The sequence below is a fragment of the Ranitomeya variabilis genome, chromosome 7, assembly GCF_051348905.1.
Source record: "Ranitomeya variabilis isolate aRanVar5 chromosome 7, aRanVar5.hap1, whole genome shotgun sequence".
In the NCBI taxonomy this organism is placed as follows: Eukaryota; Metazoa; Chordata; class Amphibia; order Anura; family Dendrobatidae; genus Ranitomeya; species Ranitomeya variabilis.
Genome location: NC_135238.1, coordinates 154,585,514 through 154,604,554, shown reverse-complemented (window position 1 = coordinate 154,604,554; position 19,041 = coordinate 154,585,514). Strand labels below are relative to the sequence as shown.

At 45.7% G+C, this 19,041-nt stretch overlaps 1 protein-coding gene across 1 annotated transcript in view; it reads right to left on the bottom strand.

Moving 5' to 3' along the window:
* Positions 1-19,041, bottom strand: part of MPP4 (MAGUK p55 scaffold protein 4) — a 136,770-nt gene that overhangs the window by 49,226 nt on the left and 68,503 nt on the right. The window contains exons 6-7 of the mRNA XM_077272114.1: positions 3,002-3,083; positions 2,641-2,726 (exon numbers count right to left, since the gene is read on the bottom strand). Coding sequence (XP_077128229.1) covers positions 2,641-2,726; positions 3,002-3,083 — 168 coding nt within the window. The remainder of the gene's footprint in view (positions 1-2,640; positions 2,727-3,001; positions 3,084-19,041) is intronic.

Sequence of the window (19,041 nt, the reverse complement as noted above, 5' to 3'; positions counted from 1 at the left end):
CACCCACCAAATCGGAGGCCGAGGGTCCCCGCCCACCAAATCGGAGGCCGAGGGTCCCCGCCCACCAAATTGGAGGCCGAGGGTCCCCGCCCACCAAATTGGAGGCCGAGGGTCCCCGCCTACCAAATTGGAGGCCGAGGGTCCCCGCCCACCAAATCGGAGGCCGAGGGTCCTTGCCCACCAAATCAGAGGCCGAGGGGCCCCGCCAACCAAATCGGAGGCCGAGGGGCCCCGCCCACCAAATCGGAGGCCGAGGGTCCCCGCCCACCAAATCGGAGGCCGAGGGGCCCCGCCAACCAAATCGGAGGCCGAGGGGCCCCGCCCACCAAATCGGAGGCCGAGGGTCCCCGCCCACCAAATCGGAGGCCGAGAGTCCCCGCCCACCAAATCGGAGGATAAGGGGCCCCGCCAACCAAATCGGAGGCCGAGAGGCCCCGCCAACCAAATCGAAGGCCGAGGAGCCCCGCCCAACAAATCGAAGGCCGAGGGGCCCCGCCCACCAAATCGGAGGCCGGGGGTCCACACCAACCAAATCGGAGGCCGAGGGGCCCCGCCCACCAAATCGAAGGCCGAGGGGCCCCGCCCACCAAATCGGAGGCCGAGGGTCCCCGCCCACCAAATCGGAGGCCGAGGGTCCCCGCCCACCAAATTGGAGTCCGAGGGTCCCCGCCCACCAAATCGGAGGCCGAGGGTCCCCGCCCACCAAATCGGAGGCCGAGGAGCCCCGCCCACCAAATCGAAGGCCGAGCGGCCCCGCCCACCAAAGCGGAGGCCGAGGGGCCCGGCCCCGCCCACCAAAGCGGAGGCCGAGGGGCCCCGCCCACCACATCGGAGGCCGAGGGGCCCCGCCCACCAAATTGGAGGCCGAGGGTCCCCACCCACCAAATTGGAGGCCGAGGGTCCCCGCCCACCAAATCGGAGGCCGAGGGGCCCGGCCCCGCCCACCAAAGCGGAGGCCGAGGGGCCCCGCCCACCACATCGGAGGCCGAGGGGCCCCGCCCACCAAATCGGAGGCCGAGGGTCCCCACCCACCAAATCGGAGGCCGAGGGTCCCCGCCCACCAAATCGGAGGCCGAGGGTCCCCGCCCACCAAATTGGAGGCCCAGGCAGAGCACAGTGGCCCCAGGCAGAGCACAGGGGCCCCAGGCAGAGCACAGGGGCCCCAGGCAGAGCACAGGGGCCCCAGGCAGCATATGGGGCCCCAGGCAGAGCACAGGGGCCCCAGGCAGCATATGGGGCCCCAGGCAGAGCACAGTGGCCCCAGGCAGAGCACAGGGGCCCCAGGCAGCATATGGGGCCCCAGGCAGAGCACAGTGGTCCCAGGCAGAGCACAGGGGCCCCAGGCAGCCTATGGGGCCCCAGGCAGAGCACAGTGGCCCCAGGCAGAACATGGGGCCCCAGGCAGAGCACAGGGGCCCCAGGCAGAGCACAGGGGCCCCAGGCAGCATATGGGGCCCCAGGCAGAGCACAGTGGTCCCAGCTAGAGCACAGGGGCCCCAGGCAGCCTATGGGGCCCCAGGCAGAGCACAGGGGCCCCAGGCAGCATATGGGGCCCCAGGCAGAGCACAGGGGCCCCAGGCAGCATATGGGGCCCCAGGCAGAGCACAGTGGCCCCAGGCAGAGCACAGGGGCCCCAGGCAGAACATGGGGCCCCAGGCAGAGCACAGGGGCCCCAGGCAGAGCACAGGGGCCCCAGGCAGCATATGGGTCCCCAGGCAGAGCACAGGGGCCCCAGGCAGCATATGGGGCCCCAGGCAGAGCACAGCGATATTTTGGACCACTGTGCGGTGTTTCAGACCCCCTGTGTGATGTCTGGGGCCCTGTTCTTAAGTATATTAAAGATTAAAGTAACGTATATTAAAGTATATTATAGATCAAATTTGACACGTTTATGAGCACCATTGAGTGATATACTCAAGAATGACATAATTTTTCAACATTTTATGGTTTCAAACTGTAAACACTCAGAGTTTTTTTTACTTCAACCAGAAAACCTTAACGGTTCATAAAAAACTTGACTGTTCAGGATATGATAAAAGTCATAGTATTCTGAATCTTTAACTTATAAAGATACCTTTACATGGGGTGATTATTGGTTCCAGAGAGGCTTTCGGCCGATAATCGTACACATGGCTGGTGACAGGACAATACAATATAAACGTTCAAAGGTAAACACTGATAACATTAAAATCTAATATATAATTGCCTAGAATACTACTTCCGGCAATTTGTGCCAACTTCCGTGGCTTTGTCCGGAGATAATGTCCGGAGATAAGTGACGTCACCAGCGTCCTACACCCGCTCAGGGTGGACAAAGATATATGCCTTCGTGGTGCGCGGCACTTTTCTGATTGGTTGCCGCCTGCCGCGAGCGACCAATCAGAAATGTGCCGTACTGTCAAGAATTGTCAAGAGCTGGTGAGTGCAGCCATTTTTTGTTCTTTCTTACTATTATTTATTAATTGTATTATTCTTACATTTGAATAAATAAAGTATATATGGATTCTAGACTCCCGATTCTTTAGAATCGGGCTGCCATCTAGTAATAAATAACTGTGTAGTGTTTTCTTTACACAGCTGAGATAGATCACCATAGCAGATGTGAAATGTGCGGAGTTTTATATGATATTATATATTTACCAGAATCTGAATAACTTGTTCAGGTTCCAGACCATCCACAGGAACCCCATTTACTTCTACCAGTTTATCGCCAGCATACAGGAGACCTATAATGAAAGGAAGGAATTAGTTCAATAATACAATGTACACTTCAAAATACTGACACACTTAAAGGGATTGTCCAGGTTTTTCCACAAAAGTCTGCAGTCCCACTATAACTGCTCGGTCTCACCACGGGCACCCGAGAATCCTCACAACACGCACTGCGTGCAATGTGAGGATTTACAGGTCTGCAGTCACATAGAGCAACTGCAGACTTTTGTGATAAACCTGAACACCTCCGAAAATCATCACACTTTTTATTCCAGTTATGTATACTTACCACTTCTATCTGCAAGACCACCATGGATGACTCTGGCAACTATGATGTCACCGGTGATTTCATGACGTTTAATTGTAGCTCCCTTGGAAGAAATAATATAATGTAAGGGTCACCGATGAGACGTTTAGGACATAACTATTCAGGCTAGTCTATGTATATGACTGCATATAAAGAAGAAGATGAACTAAAGGAGTTTACCACTAAATATGACACGGGGCATTTTATGGGTACTAACCAAAAGTACTAGGTGAATTGGCATTAGTACACCTGTAGATAAGGACCCATGGCAACTAGTGACTGTAGTGGAATCAAAACTAACAATAGATATGTAAGAGGGACGGCCAAAAATCATCACCACAGTTGAGTTGAATTGAGTTGATCCAGTGAAGTGACTGTCCGCCTGAGTCACGAAATGTCACACTGTGGTTATACAGCTGCTATTATTTTTATTCTAGGCTTACACTGCATTTCACACTTCCTTTTTCTGAACGCCATTACAGGAACAAAAAGTATGGAACTCCAGCAAGAAAAACATTTGTCCTATGATGGATACAAACAGCGGTAGGCTGACCCAATTGCCTTTAGTGGGGTCCATTTGGTTTCCATTTTTCTGTCATTTTAACAGAACAAAAAGCACAGAATTCTGTCATTTTTTTACTTGAAAAAAATCAGGCCCCTTTCACACATCAGTTTTTTGCAGTCAGGCACTATCCGGCGAGTTTAAAAAAAAACGATCGGCAAAAGTTGCCGCCGGATCCGTTTTTTTCTCATAGACTTGTATTAGCGACGGATTGCGACGGATGGCCTCACGTTTCATGATGTTTGGTGCTGGCAGTGCCGGCGTTTGGCACAGGCAGACCAGGCAGACGCCTGGGGCCCCCACCTAGAAAGGGGGCCCCCTGCCTCTGCAGCCCCTGTATGAAGTGCCCAGAGGGTGTACAGCAGTGCTGTGCATTGCTCTGTTGTTCTGGAATGCCTCTCCAAACCCCCCCTTGAGACCCCCTCAGTGCTGTGATTTACTCATGTGGTCCGGAGCTCTGTGCTGTTTGCTGTAGGATCAGGTTTCACAGTCACATACAGCAGGGATTGGCATAGGCTCTGACCAGTCACTAAATCACTGCTTGTAATCTGACAGGGCGACCTGCTGTCACTGCTGTCTGGATGACACAAGACAGGAATATTGTCTGCTGAATCAGGGCATTTATTATATAGAAATAAATGAATTCCCACGTGAAATAATAAGGGTAAACCATACACATATAGTACAGGTGTGCATAGGAATCATCGTTTTTGGTGCATTTTTTTTTTTTTTGCAGCCAAAGCCTGCTCTCTTGGCAGTAAAAACAGTGCTTTGAAAACACCCATTTTTTAGGGTATGTGCAGAGGATCCGGACAGACGCGCCCCATGTCCGTCTCCGCAGGTGAGGTGCAGGTGATAGTGCACGCATAGCAGAGATGGAATTTCTTGAAATCCCATCCGCTATACTGTAACATCTGGCCGCTGCGGGTTGGACGCTGCACAAGTACACAGCAGCCGACCCGCAGCGTTTACTGATTGTGGACACACCCCCTTAGAGCTTTTGCCGTTTGTTTTTTACAGTATGCATTTTGTCTACAGTACATGTTTAATAAAGTTAGTTTTATTCACCAAAAACGCAGCAAAAAACAACGTTGCAACATTTGCAGCATTTTTTAAACTTTTTTCGTGCTTTCTACGGGTGAAAAAAATTGCTGAAAGAAGTGACACGCTGAAGATTTAAAAAACGCTGCAGTTGTGAAATTCAGTCAACGGAAAATAAAAGGGTGTGCAGGAGATTTCTGAAAATCTCAGTTTTTGCTTGTGCTGTAAAATGCTGTAAACTTATTATTTGCAGAAGAAAGAGCTGCAAAAATTCTGCATATGAACATGGCGAAAAGCTGCTTTTCAAAGTGCCAGCAGTGACCCTGCATACAGCTAATAGTGGCAGACCCGTTGGCCGATATAAGGCCCCTAAATATGGGGGCCATAGTGCAATGTTATCATTTGGGGCCCCCACTTTAATTTTTTGCCTAGGGCCTCACTTTGTCTAAAACCGGCCCTGGGTGCTGGATCCGTCAAATGATGGAATCTGGCGACGGATTCAATTTTTTTAAACTAAGCATGCATTTTCCATTCTGGGGTCTCTTTCTCTCTCTCTCTCTCTCTCTCTCTCTCTCTCTCTCTCTCATTTTTCGGCGAGTTTTGAAAAAAACAGTCCGGCAAAAGTTTTTTGTGTCCGTTGAAAAAACGAACAGCAATGGATCCGTCACCGTCCATCGTTTGCTATAATGGAACCCTATGGCGCCAGATCTCTCTCTCTTCCCCAGAATCCAATTAGCCAGATCAGCTAGTCGGATCTGGCTAAAAACCGGATCCATCGCATCAGTTTTTCACAATTTACGAGGGATCCATTTTTTTTTTCAAAATTCACCGGATTAAGCCTGACGGTAAAAACCTGATGTGTCAAAGTAGCCTTAAAAAACATATCTGTATGAGGCTGGCCCTTTAAACAGTCATGTATGCATATCATTAAGTCATGGGTCGGGTCACTTTGCACAGAAAGCCTAACTATGGCTCTGTTAACATATCAGGCAATGGGTGCAGTCAAACTGCCATATAAAACAGACCGAGATCAGACCAAAATGCAAGGACTGGCTGGTGGCTCTCCCGACCTGAGTGTGACAGCTGCATAGAAATGCATGAAGCTGTCATGCTTGGGTCGGGAGAGCTGCCCGACAGTCCGTGAACAGCGTTCTGATCTTGGTGCGATTTATACAACTGTCCGACTGCGCCCAACAGCTCGGTAATGGTTAAATGACTAATCATTATTGTGTGTGCTGTGAGTATGGATGCTTGGCTATGGTTACTCAAGGCAGATCCAGGGTATAAAATGCTCTTTCTACTGCAACTCATGGTCAAAAGCTGCCTTTCTCAGAGCTGAATTCTCGCTCTGTGTGTAATAAACTCTCCCTCATTCATGACTTCTTCCTTTCTAATTCTCTTAATCTCCTGGCTCTTACTGAAACCTGGATCCAGCAGTCAGACACCACCGCTGCTGCTGCTCTCTCATATGGTGGACTACACTATTCTCATATCCCAAGATCAGACAACAGAGCAGGTGGAGGCGTTGGTCTGCTCCTTTCACCCAAATGTATCTTCCAAGTTATCCCCCAAGTACCCTCACTTGTATTCCCTTCCTTTGAGGTCCATGCTGTCAGACTCTACGTCCCCTTCTCCATGCGAGTGGCAGTGGTGTATCGTCCTCCTGGCCCCTCTCATCAGTTCCTGGATCATTTTGCCACCTGGCTTCCACACTTTCTCTCCTGTGACACCCCCACCCTTATCATGGGTGATTTCAACATCCCCATTGCTTCTCCCCTCTCCCCATCTGCTTCTCACCTTTTATCTCTAACCTCCTCTTTCGGCCTCTCGCAGCATACTAACTCTCCAATGCATGAAGATGGAAACTCCCTTGACTTGGTCTTCTCCCGGCTTTGCTCAGTGGATGATTTCACAAACTCTCCTCTCCCGCTCTCTGACTATAACCTTCTTTCATTCTCTATCAAGAACTGCCATCCCGCTCAGGTCACCCCCACTTTCCACACTTATAGAAACATACAGGCCATTAACACCCAGAAACTTATGAAGAACTTGCAGTCCTCATTGGCCCCAATCTCCTCTATCTCATGTCCTGATTCTGCTCTGAAGCATTACAATGAAACCCTGCAAAGTGCCCTGGATGAAGCTGCTCCTCCTATACATAGAGCAACTCGACACAGACGGCGACAACCGTGGCACACGCTGCAAACACGTTTCCTGCAGCGGTGCTCAGGTGCGCCGAACGTCTGTGGAGAAAATCTAATCTACCCGAAGATTTCATCCATTATAAGTTCATGCTAAAAACATACAACTCTGCCCTTCACCTCTCCAAACAAACCTATTTCAACACCCTCATCACCTCGCTGTCCAATAACCCTAAACGTCTCTTCGACACTTTCCAGTCCCTACTCAACCCAAGATAGCAGGCCCCAACCACAGATCTCCGCGCTGACGATCTGGCCAATTACTTCAAAGAAAAAATTGACCACATTCGACAGGAAATCATCTCCCAATCTCTTCATACCAGGCACTGTCCTCCCTCCCCCACTGCATCTAGTTCACTCTCTGACTTTGAACCAGTTACAGAAGAAGAAGTAAGCAGGCTCCTTGCATCTTCTCGCCCGACCACTTGCACCAGTGACCCCATTCTGTCACATCTCCTCCAGTCCCTTTCCCCAGCTGTCACCTCTCACATAACAAAAATATTCAACCTTTCCCTCACTTCCGGTATTTTTCCCTCCTCATTTAAGCATGCCATCATACATCCATTACTTAAAAAACCCTCCCTCGACCAAAACTGTGCCACTAATTATAGACCTGTCTCTAATCTTCCCTTCATCTCTAAACTCGTGGAACGCCTGGTCCACTCCCGTCTTACCCGCTATCTCTCAGATAACTCTCTTCTCGACCCTCTTCAATCTGGCTTCCGCTCTTTACACTCTACTGAAACTGCCCTCACTAAAGTCTCTAATGACCTACTAACAGCTAAATCTAATGGTCACTACTCCATGCTAATTCTCTTGGATCTTTCCGCAGCATTCGACACTGTGGATCATCAGCTCCTCCTCACTATGCTCCGCTCCATCGGCATCAAGGACACCGTTCTCTCTTGGTTCTCCTCCAATCTCTCTGACCGATCCTTCACTGTATGTTTTGCTGGTTCCTCCTCCTCTCCCCTTCCCCTTACTGTTGGGGTTCCTCAAGGATCAGTCCTAGGCCCCCTCCTCTTCTCTTTGTATACTGCCCCTATTGGACAAACAATCAGTAGATTTGGTTTCCAGTACCATCTCTATGCTGACGACACCCAATTATACACCTCTTCTCCTGCTTTCACTCCGACCTTCTTAGAAAACACCAGTGATTGTCTTACCGCTGTCTCTAACATCATGTCCTCCCTCTATCTGAAACTGAACCTGTCAAAAACTGAACTCCTCGTTTTCTCTCCCTCTACTAACCTACCTTTGCCTGACATTGCCATCTCCGTGTGCGGTTCCACCATTACTCCCAAGCAACATGCCCGCTGCCTCGGGGTCATCCTTGATTCCGAGCTTTCATTCACCCCCCACATCCGATCACTGGCTCGCTCTTCTTATCTGCATCTCAAAAATATTTCTAGAATTTGCCCTTTTCTTACTTTCGACTCTGCAAAAACTCTTACTGTCTCACTTATTCATTCTCGTCTGGACTATTGTAACTCTCTACTAATCGGCCTCCCTCTTACCAAACTCTCCCCGCTCCAATCTATCCTGAATGCTGCTGCCAGGATCATATTCCTCACCAACCGTTACACCGATGCCTCTACCTTGTGCCAGTCATTACACTGGCTACCCATCCACTCCAGAATCCAGTACAAAACTACTACCCTCATCCACAAAGCACTCCATGGCTCAGCACCACCCTACATCTCCTCTCTGGTCTCAGTCTACCACCCTACCCGTGCCCTCCGCTCCACTAATGACCTCAGGTTAGCATCCTCAATAATCAGAACCTCCCATTCCCGTCTCCAAGACTTTACACGTGCTGCGCCGATTCTTTGGAATGCACTACCTAGGTTAATACGATTAATCCCCAATCCCCACAGTTTTAAGCGTGCCCTAAAAACGCATTTGTTCAGACTGGCCTACTGCCTCAACACATTAACCTAACTATCCCTGTGTGGCCTAATAAAAAAAACAAAAAAACAAAACACAATCAGGTTCCTCGCATCATGTTCTCATACACTTTATGCAGTTAATAGCCCTCTGTGTCTGTACTGCTACATACTTAGGCTGTTAACTGGTTCATGCAGCTTTACATGAACACCCGAGCCTTACACTATGGCTGGTCCAAATAACTAAAGCAATTATTACCATCCACCTCTCGTGTCTCCCCTTTTCCTCATAGTTTGTAAGCTTGCGAGCAGGGCCCTCATTCCTCCTGGTATCTGTTTTGAACTGTGATTTCTGTTATGATGTAATGTCTATTGTCTGTACAAGTCCCCTCTATAAGTTGTAAAGTGCTGCGGAATATGTTGGCGCTATATAAATAAAATTATTATTATTATTATTATTGACAGTTCAAGAGGTTATCGTTCAGTAAAGCAGATTTTTTTTAGCCATTAAAAAAAATAAACAGAGGTATACTCCCATTCTGATGTACCTGCAGATCCAGCAAAGGCCTCTCTGGAAGTGGTGTCTGCCCCATTCAGAAGTCCGAGCAGCTCTGCACATGACATTTTTCCGATGATGTGCTCTTTTACTTACCTGACTACTGCGGCGGTGGACTCCCAAACGAGGCTTACACCACTTTCGGAGCAGTCTGTGCTAGATCCACGAAGGTAAGCCTCCATTTTTAATCACTCCATGGCTAAAAAAAAAAAAGTACTTTCAGAAATGCCATTAAGCAAAGGATGTTGAGAGTCCTGTCTAGGACTGCTGCCAAATTGAGCCTTTCAGGACAAAGATAAATCTGTAAAGTGGATATGGAACAGCAGGTGGCTGCAGACAACTCCCTGGTGACTATCTCAGGGCAACTCTAGCCCTCACTTAGTAATACCAAATGAGTGGTGTTCTGTAAGTTATCTACCTCAACATGTTATGTCAGTTTTCGAGAGATGAACTTTTCTGTGCATGTTGAGACATGTCTGGACTTGCAACTGATACTGCAGAAGTCTGATGAAAGCACTAGAAGTGACAGGCTGGCAAGTACAGTACAGTGTGGCTCTACAAAGAAAAGTGTTTGCAGCTTTGTTCCATGATTAAATTATAAAGGACAAAAAGAAGCCTAATAATAATAATAATAAAATAATAAGCCTCCATAATCGTCTGAGACAAGGAAAGACTGTGGCAAACATCGGCAGACCTTGGAAAAGTGAGTCTCCAAAACCCACATACGGGCCCGGTCTGTGTATGACGCTGGCTCATTGAGAAACTGTAACTACTACTTTACCTGCTTCAATAAAGTTTCTTCAAGTTAACCCTGTGTCAAGGGTCCTGACCCATACTCAGGTTCTAAAAGGAAATACCTAGCTTTATCGGTCCACTGAAATACTCAAAAGTATTTTATTCTTTTTTTTTAATGATAGATTTAAGTGGAGCCCCAACGTTCTTCCCAGGGCTTTATCCACTTCACACTTGAAGGAATATGTCTTATGGCTGCATCAATGTTCTCCTACTATGGATGATGATCGTAGGCGCCTTCTAGCAATAATGTGCAAGAGCAATATTTCTGGGATTTGTTCCCAGGGTGGATCTGGCCACCTCTCTGGTAGGAATGAGAAGGTCGGGGTAGTCAAGTTTTTAAACAGATTATACACGAACACAATGAAGAAAATATACAAAAACTAACGTAAAGGAAATTTAGGGCTGTCTCCCTTTACAACTACTTTCAAGCAGCTATAGATGGTGCAGCTACCCATTGCACAGCTTGTAAAGGATTGCGGTACATGAAACTATAATGCCATACAACTATACCATATGGTTTCCCATGGTTTCCTATTACGGAAAGAAACAGAAGATAAATTACACCAAGGTTCTGATGTTCAGTCTTCTGTTACAACTTTATTTCAATATTCTTTAGCTATTGCCAAAACGATGAGTTACAGCCTGCTGGGTTCATCCTAAACTGTACGCATCAATAAATAGATGTCTTAGACCTGTTGAGACTGGCGTACTGACTGTAGAATCCAATTTAAATGTTATGGTTTTTCCAAGTAAGTACGCCAGTCTGATCAGGTACGTATAAATGATTTATTTCATAATGTATGCAGTTTGTATTATCAAGTGTGGTTACAGATTCACTTTAAACTACACTGAAAGAGACAGAACAGTATTAATATGGGCAAAATCATTGATTAGTTTAACATTTTTAAGATTTATTTATGATTTGTATAAACCGCACACAAACTAGATCCTCTTGTTAATGTACAAATCTACAACAATTATTTTATCCTTCCAGTGCATTTAAACACTTTGCAAATAGCCTATATATAAAAATATATTCTATCATACTATGTCTTCAGCTCTTTGGTACATTTAAGAGTAAACGTGACAACAGGCTTTAACCAAACGCTGTGTAGTCTAAAAGTGCAGTTTTACTATTATTTGTCCACTACTTACTACTTATCAATAATCTACAGTTATGTTAGATCTGTATAGGAGCTGTAGACAAAAACTGCAGATTTTTTATCAAGGCAATTTTCAAGATTTCGTATTTGTATTTATTTACACTAGATGAATTAGTGCAATAAAAAATACCTGCAAACGTGCATATAACACATAACGTTTCAGGTTATAGTTAGTTTATTTGCATATTGCTAAGAGTCATTAGATGTATTTCAAATGCAATGGAAAATATCTGATGATTTTCTGGATACACAGATGAACTTAGAGAAAAAATCTAAACGGAACTTGTCGGGTCATTTTATCAGTTTTCTTGGCCCCATGCATTAATAGGTGAACTGACAATCATTCCAAACACGTCCATGTTTATTTGTTTATTTGATTTTTTAAATGCAGCAAAAGCAATAAAGTAAATTTTTAAAATGACTTCTGAAGAATCAGTTGTGCATTCACTGCCCAGAAGAGTCGAGGTGTCTGGTGTCCGCCCTCCATGACATCTCCTCTGCCACTGTAGTCACTACCCAGCTGCTGCAAATATTGCGCATGTATCATTGCTTTATACACCCCAGGTGCATAGTAGTGAGTAGGGTTGAGCGAAACGGGTCGACCATTTTCAGAAGTCGCCGACTTTTGGCAAAGTCGGGTTTCATGAAACCCGACCCGACCCCTGTGTGGGGTCGGCCATGAGGTCGGCGATCTTCTGAATCTGGTATCGGAATTCCGATACCGAGTTCCGATATGTTTGCGATATCGGAAATCGGTATCGGAATCCACATTTAAGTGTAAAATAAAGAATTAAAATAAAAAATATTGATATACTCACCTCTCCGACGAGCCCTGGTAGTAATCGGCATCTTCCGTTCCTAAGAATGAGCGCGTTCAGGGCCTTAGAAGACGTCATGGCTTTGTGATTGGTCGCGGCGGCCCACGTGACCGCTCAGCGACCAATCACAAGCCGTGACGTAATTCTCTCAGGTCCTAAATTCCTCATTCTAGGAATTTAGGCCATGAGAATTACGTCACGGCTTGTGATTGGTCGCTGAGCGGTCACATGGGCGGCCGCGACCAATCACAAAGCCGTGACGTCATCTAAGGCCCTGAACGCGCTCATTCTTAAGAAGAAAGGCTGCCGGAAAGAACACTGCATTGGGTTTCGCGTTTCGGCCGACCCCGACCCCGACTTTTTTATAGGATCGGCCGATTTCACTCGACCCGACTTTTGAGAAAGTCGGGTTTCGTGAAACCCGACCCGATCCTATAAAAATAAAAGTCGCTCAACCCTAGTAGTGAGGCATACAGGACATGGCTTTAAAAAAATGCTTTTTTTAAAAAAAAAATTTTTTAACTGCGTATGAAAAACCAAAAAGGGTCATGTTTGGAAGGGAAAATGGTCTGACATATTAACTGGATACAGAGGTGAAACTATTTTCAGGGTTTTTTTTTTAATATAACACTTTAAAAAAAACACAAACTAGTAAACAATATTTACTAGCGATACATAGTCTATGCACAGTACATCTAGTAATATATATATATATATATATATATATATATATATATATATATATATATATATATATATATATATATATAGATATATATATATATATATATATAGATATAAAAAGTCTTCACACCCCTTTTAAAATTCCAGTTTTTTGTCACGAATAAAATCTTACCAAGAAAACTTCTTTCAGAACTCTTTCCACCTTTAATGTCACCATCTGTGCAAATACATTGAAAAATATCCTGAAATCATTTTGAGGGGGTAAACCCTCTTTTGATGTAAACACCCTCTTATAATTGGGGATGTGGTTGTGTTCAAAATTAGCCCATCACATTTAACCTTATGTTAATCAGTGCGCAGCTGCCATCATTTACAGAGATCCTGATTAAGGCCGGCGTCACACTGGCGTTTTAAACGGCCGAGTGCAATGCAATAAAAAAAAAATCACATTGCACTCGTTAGCTTTCTGTTACTCTTTCTTATATTAACAGGTTGATTTTGACCCGTGTCTTAAATCACCCCTAGGATACCCTAAAAACAGTTATTTATGATCCAATTTGTTTCTTACCTCTTAATTACCTTGTTAGGGTTTCTCATCCATGGAAGGATTGATTTTAATACTTTTGTTGCGGCCCCCTGGGCCTTTCATTTGAGAGCATACCCTTCATTTTCAATATAAAAATATCGTCAAATGAACCTCAAGAGAATAATATAAACTTTAAAAAGTTTGTTATATTACCTGACTATTACTGAAGGGTTTTAGAACACATTTCTTAAATGTAAAAAAAATATACATATATATATTTTATATTATTAACTCTAGTAACATCTATGGTGTTATGGGTCAATTTTGAGCCATATCTAACTACTTTATGAAAAAGTCAAAAAACAGATTTTTTTTTTTATAGAACTTTATAGAACTTTTTTATAGAACTTTTTTTATAGAACAAATAAAATATGAAAATTATATTAACATTAATAGCAATAATAATAAAAAGTAGCTTTTCTATGTCAAACAATCAAACAACAATCAATGAAGAAAATCAAATCAACAGAAATCAAGTACTAGTTTTTAGATGCATTAGTATTTAGATGCATGTGTGGCAAAAAGTTACACTTTTTGTGTGTTCTTTGCAGAGGTATTTTTTGCAGGCGAAGCACGATGTGTTTGTCTTTCTGTCCTTATTGCTAGGACAGACCTGACACCTCTTTCTTTTAGAATCAGGTGGTCTCACTGGGGTTGGGGCTGTTGTGGTTGATGTTGAGGTAGGACTGGTTGAGGAGGATGCTGGTGATGATGCTCTTTGTGTTGCTGTGGGTGTGGACGAAGCACTTGTTGAGCTCTGGAGTTGTCGGACCAAGGCTGTAGCGGCTGGGTCTCGGGGCACTCGCTCCCTTTGGTCAATGTGCGCCTTGACAAGAAATCTTCCTAGTTCCTCAAGAAACATCCTCCGCTTGTTTTTTTTCTTTGAATTCCATCCTTGGTGAATGTGGGTCTACAACACAAATGAATTGCATGCTGACACATCAAGGATGTTGTAAAATACAACCATTGGCCATCTCCTAGTCATTCGCTGGCAAGTGTAGGTGGCAGTCAGCTTGTCCAGGTTGTCCACTCCTCCTTTGTTTTTGTTATAGTCCAGGATGATTCTGGGCTTTTTGTCACTTCCTGATGACACAGCTGCATCTTTGTGAAGTGTGGACATCAGTACCACATTCCGTCGTTTTTTTGGGCAGTATGATGGTGTCTGTAAAAACAAACTTTGAGGAAAGTGGAGCCCTGTCCTTCATCTGCAACAATTCAGTGGGCAGCTCAGGTTTTTTTTTCACTGTGCCCACCATGGTGATTTTCCTCAGTCATGAGAAGTTCTTGTCCAAGGTCATAGCTGGTAAAAAAATTGTCACAAGTAATGTTGTGACCCTGCAGTCCAGTAGTCATATCGAGGACTACTCGTTTTCCTTGTTTTTTTCAGGGATGCCGCTTGCAGACTTGCCTGTGTAAATCGGTAGATTCCATGCATAGCTAGTTTTTGCATCACAGACTGCCCAGATTTTTATGCCGTATTTGCCTGGCTTACTTGGCATGTAATGCCAAGAGGGGCTGTTTCCGCGGAAAGGGAGAAAACGTTCGTCTACTGTCACCCCTGGCCCTGGGTTGAACATCAGTAGAAGGAGCTGCACCCATTTCTCCCAAACATCCCCGATGGGAACAAGTTTGTCAGATTTTGTTCTGGTGTCTCTGTTGTCAAATCTGAGGACTCTTGATATCATTTGAAACTTTTGAAGTGACATTGTTGCCCAGAAAATATTCCTGCCTGTCGATGCATCCCAGAGACTATCAGTGGCCTCACTGCAGGATTTGTACACTCCAGCAAGGAGAAGAACACCAATGTAGGCATCCAGGACATCATCATGAAGGTCATTCCACATGTTGCCATGGACTTTTTTTCCTTCAAGGTTTGTCATAGCAATAATGACTTTTTTTTATTGACAATGGCATAAACAGATCAAAACTTGTCTTGATGTCACTTACTCTTGTCACAGCAAACCTTGTGATCCCAGGGGTCATTTTTATGACATTTGCAGCATCTGCCCTGCCATGTACATCTGGAGGTACTGATTTCCAAATGATCTTGCCACTTTTGGATTTAAATCTTTCAGCGGGAGCAGCTTCAGCACCAGTGACCTCCTCATCAGACTGATCAGAACTGTCTGTGTCTTCCGGTTGATACTCCACATCATCTTCCTCCTCAGAAACCTGTTCATCTGTATCAGTTTGCAGCTGTGTGTCCTCTGATTCATTATCATCTAAGATATAATCCAGAATTTGGCTTACATTAAATCTTCTCATTGTTGCATGTGTAAACTGGAGATGTATACACTGCAAAGTACCAACTCTAAGCTGATTTGGCCATACATGCCTGGACATGTCCCTAACTCAAGTTGTTGGAGGTAGAGCTGGCTGTGGGCTGTTGGTTTATATTGTGTTTATGAGTTCAGTTTTGGGACTTATTATTGTTTTTTTACTCTTATATTAGACCTGGGTCGAAATTGACCCCAACAACACAAATGTTATAATTTTAATAAGAACATTTTACAATTTAGTAAAATAGTTTTATTTTATTGTATTTTGTTTAAAAATAAGTTCCTGAAAAAGTCAAAAAGTCTTGATGCAATAAACAAATGTATTTGGATCGCCCCCACGTAAGGGCAATGGGGTACTCGGTACCATGTCCTTCGGTTCTCAATGGGGATGTCACGGTGGCCCGACCCAGTCCGTGGCCCTTTGAGAGACGTCCAGCAAAAGAGTTTATATATATGGGAAAATGTTCGTGACGCCACCTGTGGTATTCGGTCAGAGTGACCGACGCTGCTTAGGGGCCCGCTGGGGTGATGGAATGGCAGCTAGATGGTGTACCTTCCCACAGGTGAAGTGTATCCCCAGGGCTTCCCAGGAGTGTAGATGGTGATGGTGGACGATGTAAGACGCAGTGAATAACGAGGACACAAAGGTTGCAGTCTCTTTACCTTTACTGAAGACTTCAGCATCCACAGTCCAGAGCACTGATCACAGGGCAGGCAGAGTCCGGCCGGTCCGAAGGCATATCCAGAGTTCCCTTATCCAGGTGGAAATCAGTAGCCTTCCTACTAGCGCCTGTGTGTTGTAGTACCTCCATGCTGAGCACCACAGGATAGTCCTCACAACCTTTGTAGATGTTCTTGATGTTATTTCTTCCTTTCTGTCCCCCTGATGGTATGGATAGGACAACCCGTATGACTGGGATAGCCTGGGGCTTGTTTATAGGGACCCTAGAGACGCCCCGACCCCCACAATTACCACCGTGTCTTCTTGGGTATTAAGGTCGGGCAGCCAACTTGGAATTGACTGTCCTGCCAGTCTCTGAAGTAAAGCATAGAGTCAATTACTCCCTCGGTGTTCCGGCCACCGGATACGCGCCTCAGAAGGAGGCAGCCTCTACAGGACAGAACTCCTTCTGGTGTTGTCTCCTTGTGCTGTGACTTCGTTTCTCGCTCTCCACAATACAATTCCTTTCTTTTCCTTTCTTAGGATGCTGCCGCACGTGGGGCAGGCGCAGCTCCGTGTCTTTCTGTCTCGTGCTAGGCCTCTGTCAGGATCCCACCCCTGACAGGAACCCTCTGTCTGCAGCTCAGATGTTCCTCCTTTTCCCCTGTCTGCCTGACAGGTGTTGCCTGGGCCGAGCCCAGTCAGCTTCTCACTAGATGTTACCTGGGCAGAGCCCAGCCTGCTTCTGACTAACTTCCTATCCAACCCACCAGTTTTACCCTACTGTGAGGAGTGCCCTAATAGATAGGAGCAAGGCTCTCCCTGGTGGACTGGCGTGTGAAGTGTAGTGTGTGACTTGTGATACCTGGTAAGGTGAACTCCTTTAGTGCCATCAGACATAAAATCACTCTCCCTGGTGGAAGAATGACATTACTGCAACGACCAGGACTCTGGGGCGCTGCACTCCCCCCCCCCCCCCCCCCCCGTTAAATCCAGTACTCCGGGACTGGGAAAAGAAAACAACAATTACAGGTTATTAAAAGACGTGCAAAATTTTTGGAATGCTATAAAACAAATTAATTTAACAGTGCTTCCCTTTATGGGAGGTGAGAACACTTGAACGTTGCAAAACAAGAACATATTTACATTGTGCAAAAGGCAGATTTGCAAATATCTACTAGCTATCTATGAAACACAATTACCCATACAGGTATTCTATCTACTAGGTGCTATCTTACAACAATAATTTAACATTTTCCTTAAATGCAAAGTCTATTGACCATCTATCTATGGCTCTCTAGAGGACTCACTAACCTCTACGGGTTTTAAAGCAGCAAAGACAGGAACAGTTTTAAAAGGAACTATATACATTTTTCGGTTCTCCGAGGTTTATTCTCATAGTAAGTTGCAAGGCATCAGTCGATAGCGAACACCTCCTGGCCTAGGAAAATCTGGGTTCGCGTTCTCTCCTGTTGCGGTATCAATGTCACTAATCGGTCTTTCAGATATGGTCAAGTCTTCAGGAATCTGGGTTCGTGTCACGATACCCAGGTAATAATGCTGCAGGGGAAACTGCATCCAGCAGCAACAGAGATAGGTCATAAACCGGGTAACTAACATGAACAGCAATGGGACCTTTCACATGAAACATAGTGATCAGGTAAAGCAATAGGACCTACGATCATGTGACAGAGTAGGGGGCGGAGCCAGATACTGGGGAAACAGAGAAGGGGCAAGCATAAAAGAATAGTGGAACAAGCCGAGGTCTAAGCCAGGAGATAACAAGATACCAACAGGGAGAGTCAGAGAATAGTCCGAAGCCAAGCCAGGGGTCAGAAATCCAGGAAAATGAATAAAGCAGGTGACAGAAAGACACAAAGCAAGCAGCACACACTGCAGAGGTCAAGCATACAGACTGCAGAAAAACCTATAGCTGACAAGGATACCAGGTTAGGAGCGAGTATAAATAGCCCTCCCATCTTGAAAGAGAGGCTAAGAACATTAACCCTTGAGAGCACATGACAACCTTGTCCTAACCATGACAGTACCCCCCCCCCCCCTTAACGGGGGGCCACTGGACCCCCAGGCTTCTCAGGGTATCTGGCATGAAAAGCCCGCACCAGTCGATCAGCATGCACAGAACTGGCCGGAACCCATGACCGATCCTCAATAGAATATCCCTTCCAATGTATTAAGTACTGAAGCCTTCAACGCATCCACCGTGAATCAATGATGCGCCCTACCTCATACTCCGGTTGACCCTCTACCAACACAGGCGGAACATTGGATGAGGAATCTTCTCTAACCGTCCCCACAGGTTTTAATAGGGACCTGTGAAAGACATTTGATATTTTGAAGGAGGCGGGCAACTGTAATCTATAGGCCACCGGGTTGATCACCTCTAATATCTTGTATGGACCTATAAACCTGGGGCCCAACTTCACAGAGGGTACCTTAAGTTTGATGTTACGGGTAGACAACCACACCTTCTCCCCCACTGCAGTGTAGGAGCTGACCCCCTCCTCCTGTCTGCAAAATGTTTGTACCTCCTTTGAGCTTTGGAGATATTACCCTGAACCTCCCTCCAAAGGGTTCTTAATTGTAGTACCAGACCCTCAGCACCAGGGCAACCAGAATCCATGCGAGAAAATTCTCCAAATTGTGGAACAAATCCATAATTGACCTGAAAAGGAGATTTGCCAGTAGACTGATTAATACGACAGTTGAACGCAAATTCTGCCATGGGTAATACCTCACACCAGTCCTCCTGTCTGGAAGAGGCAAGACACC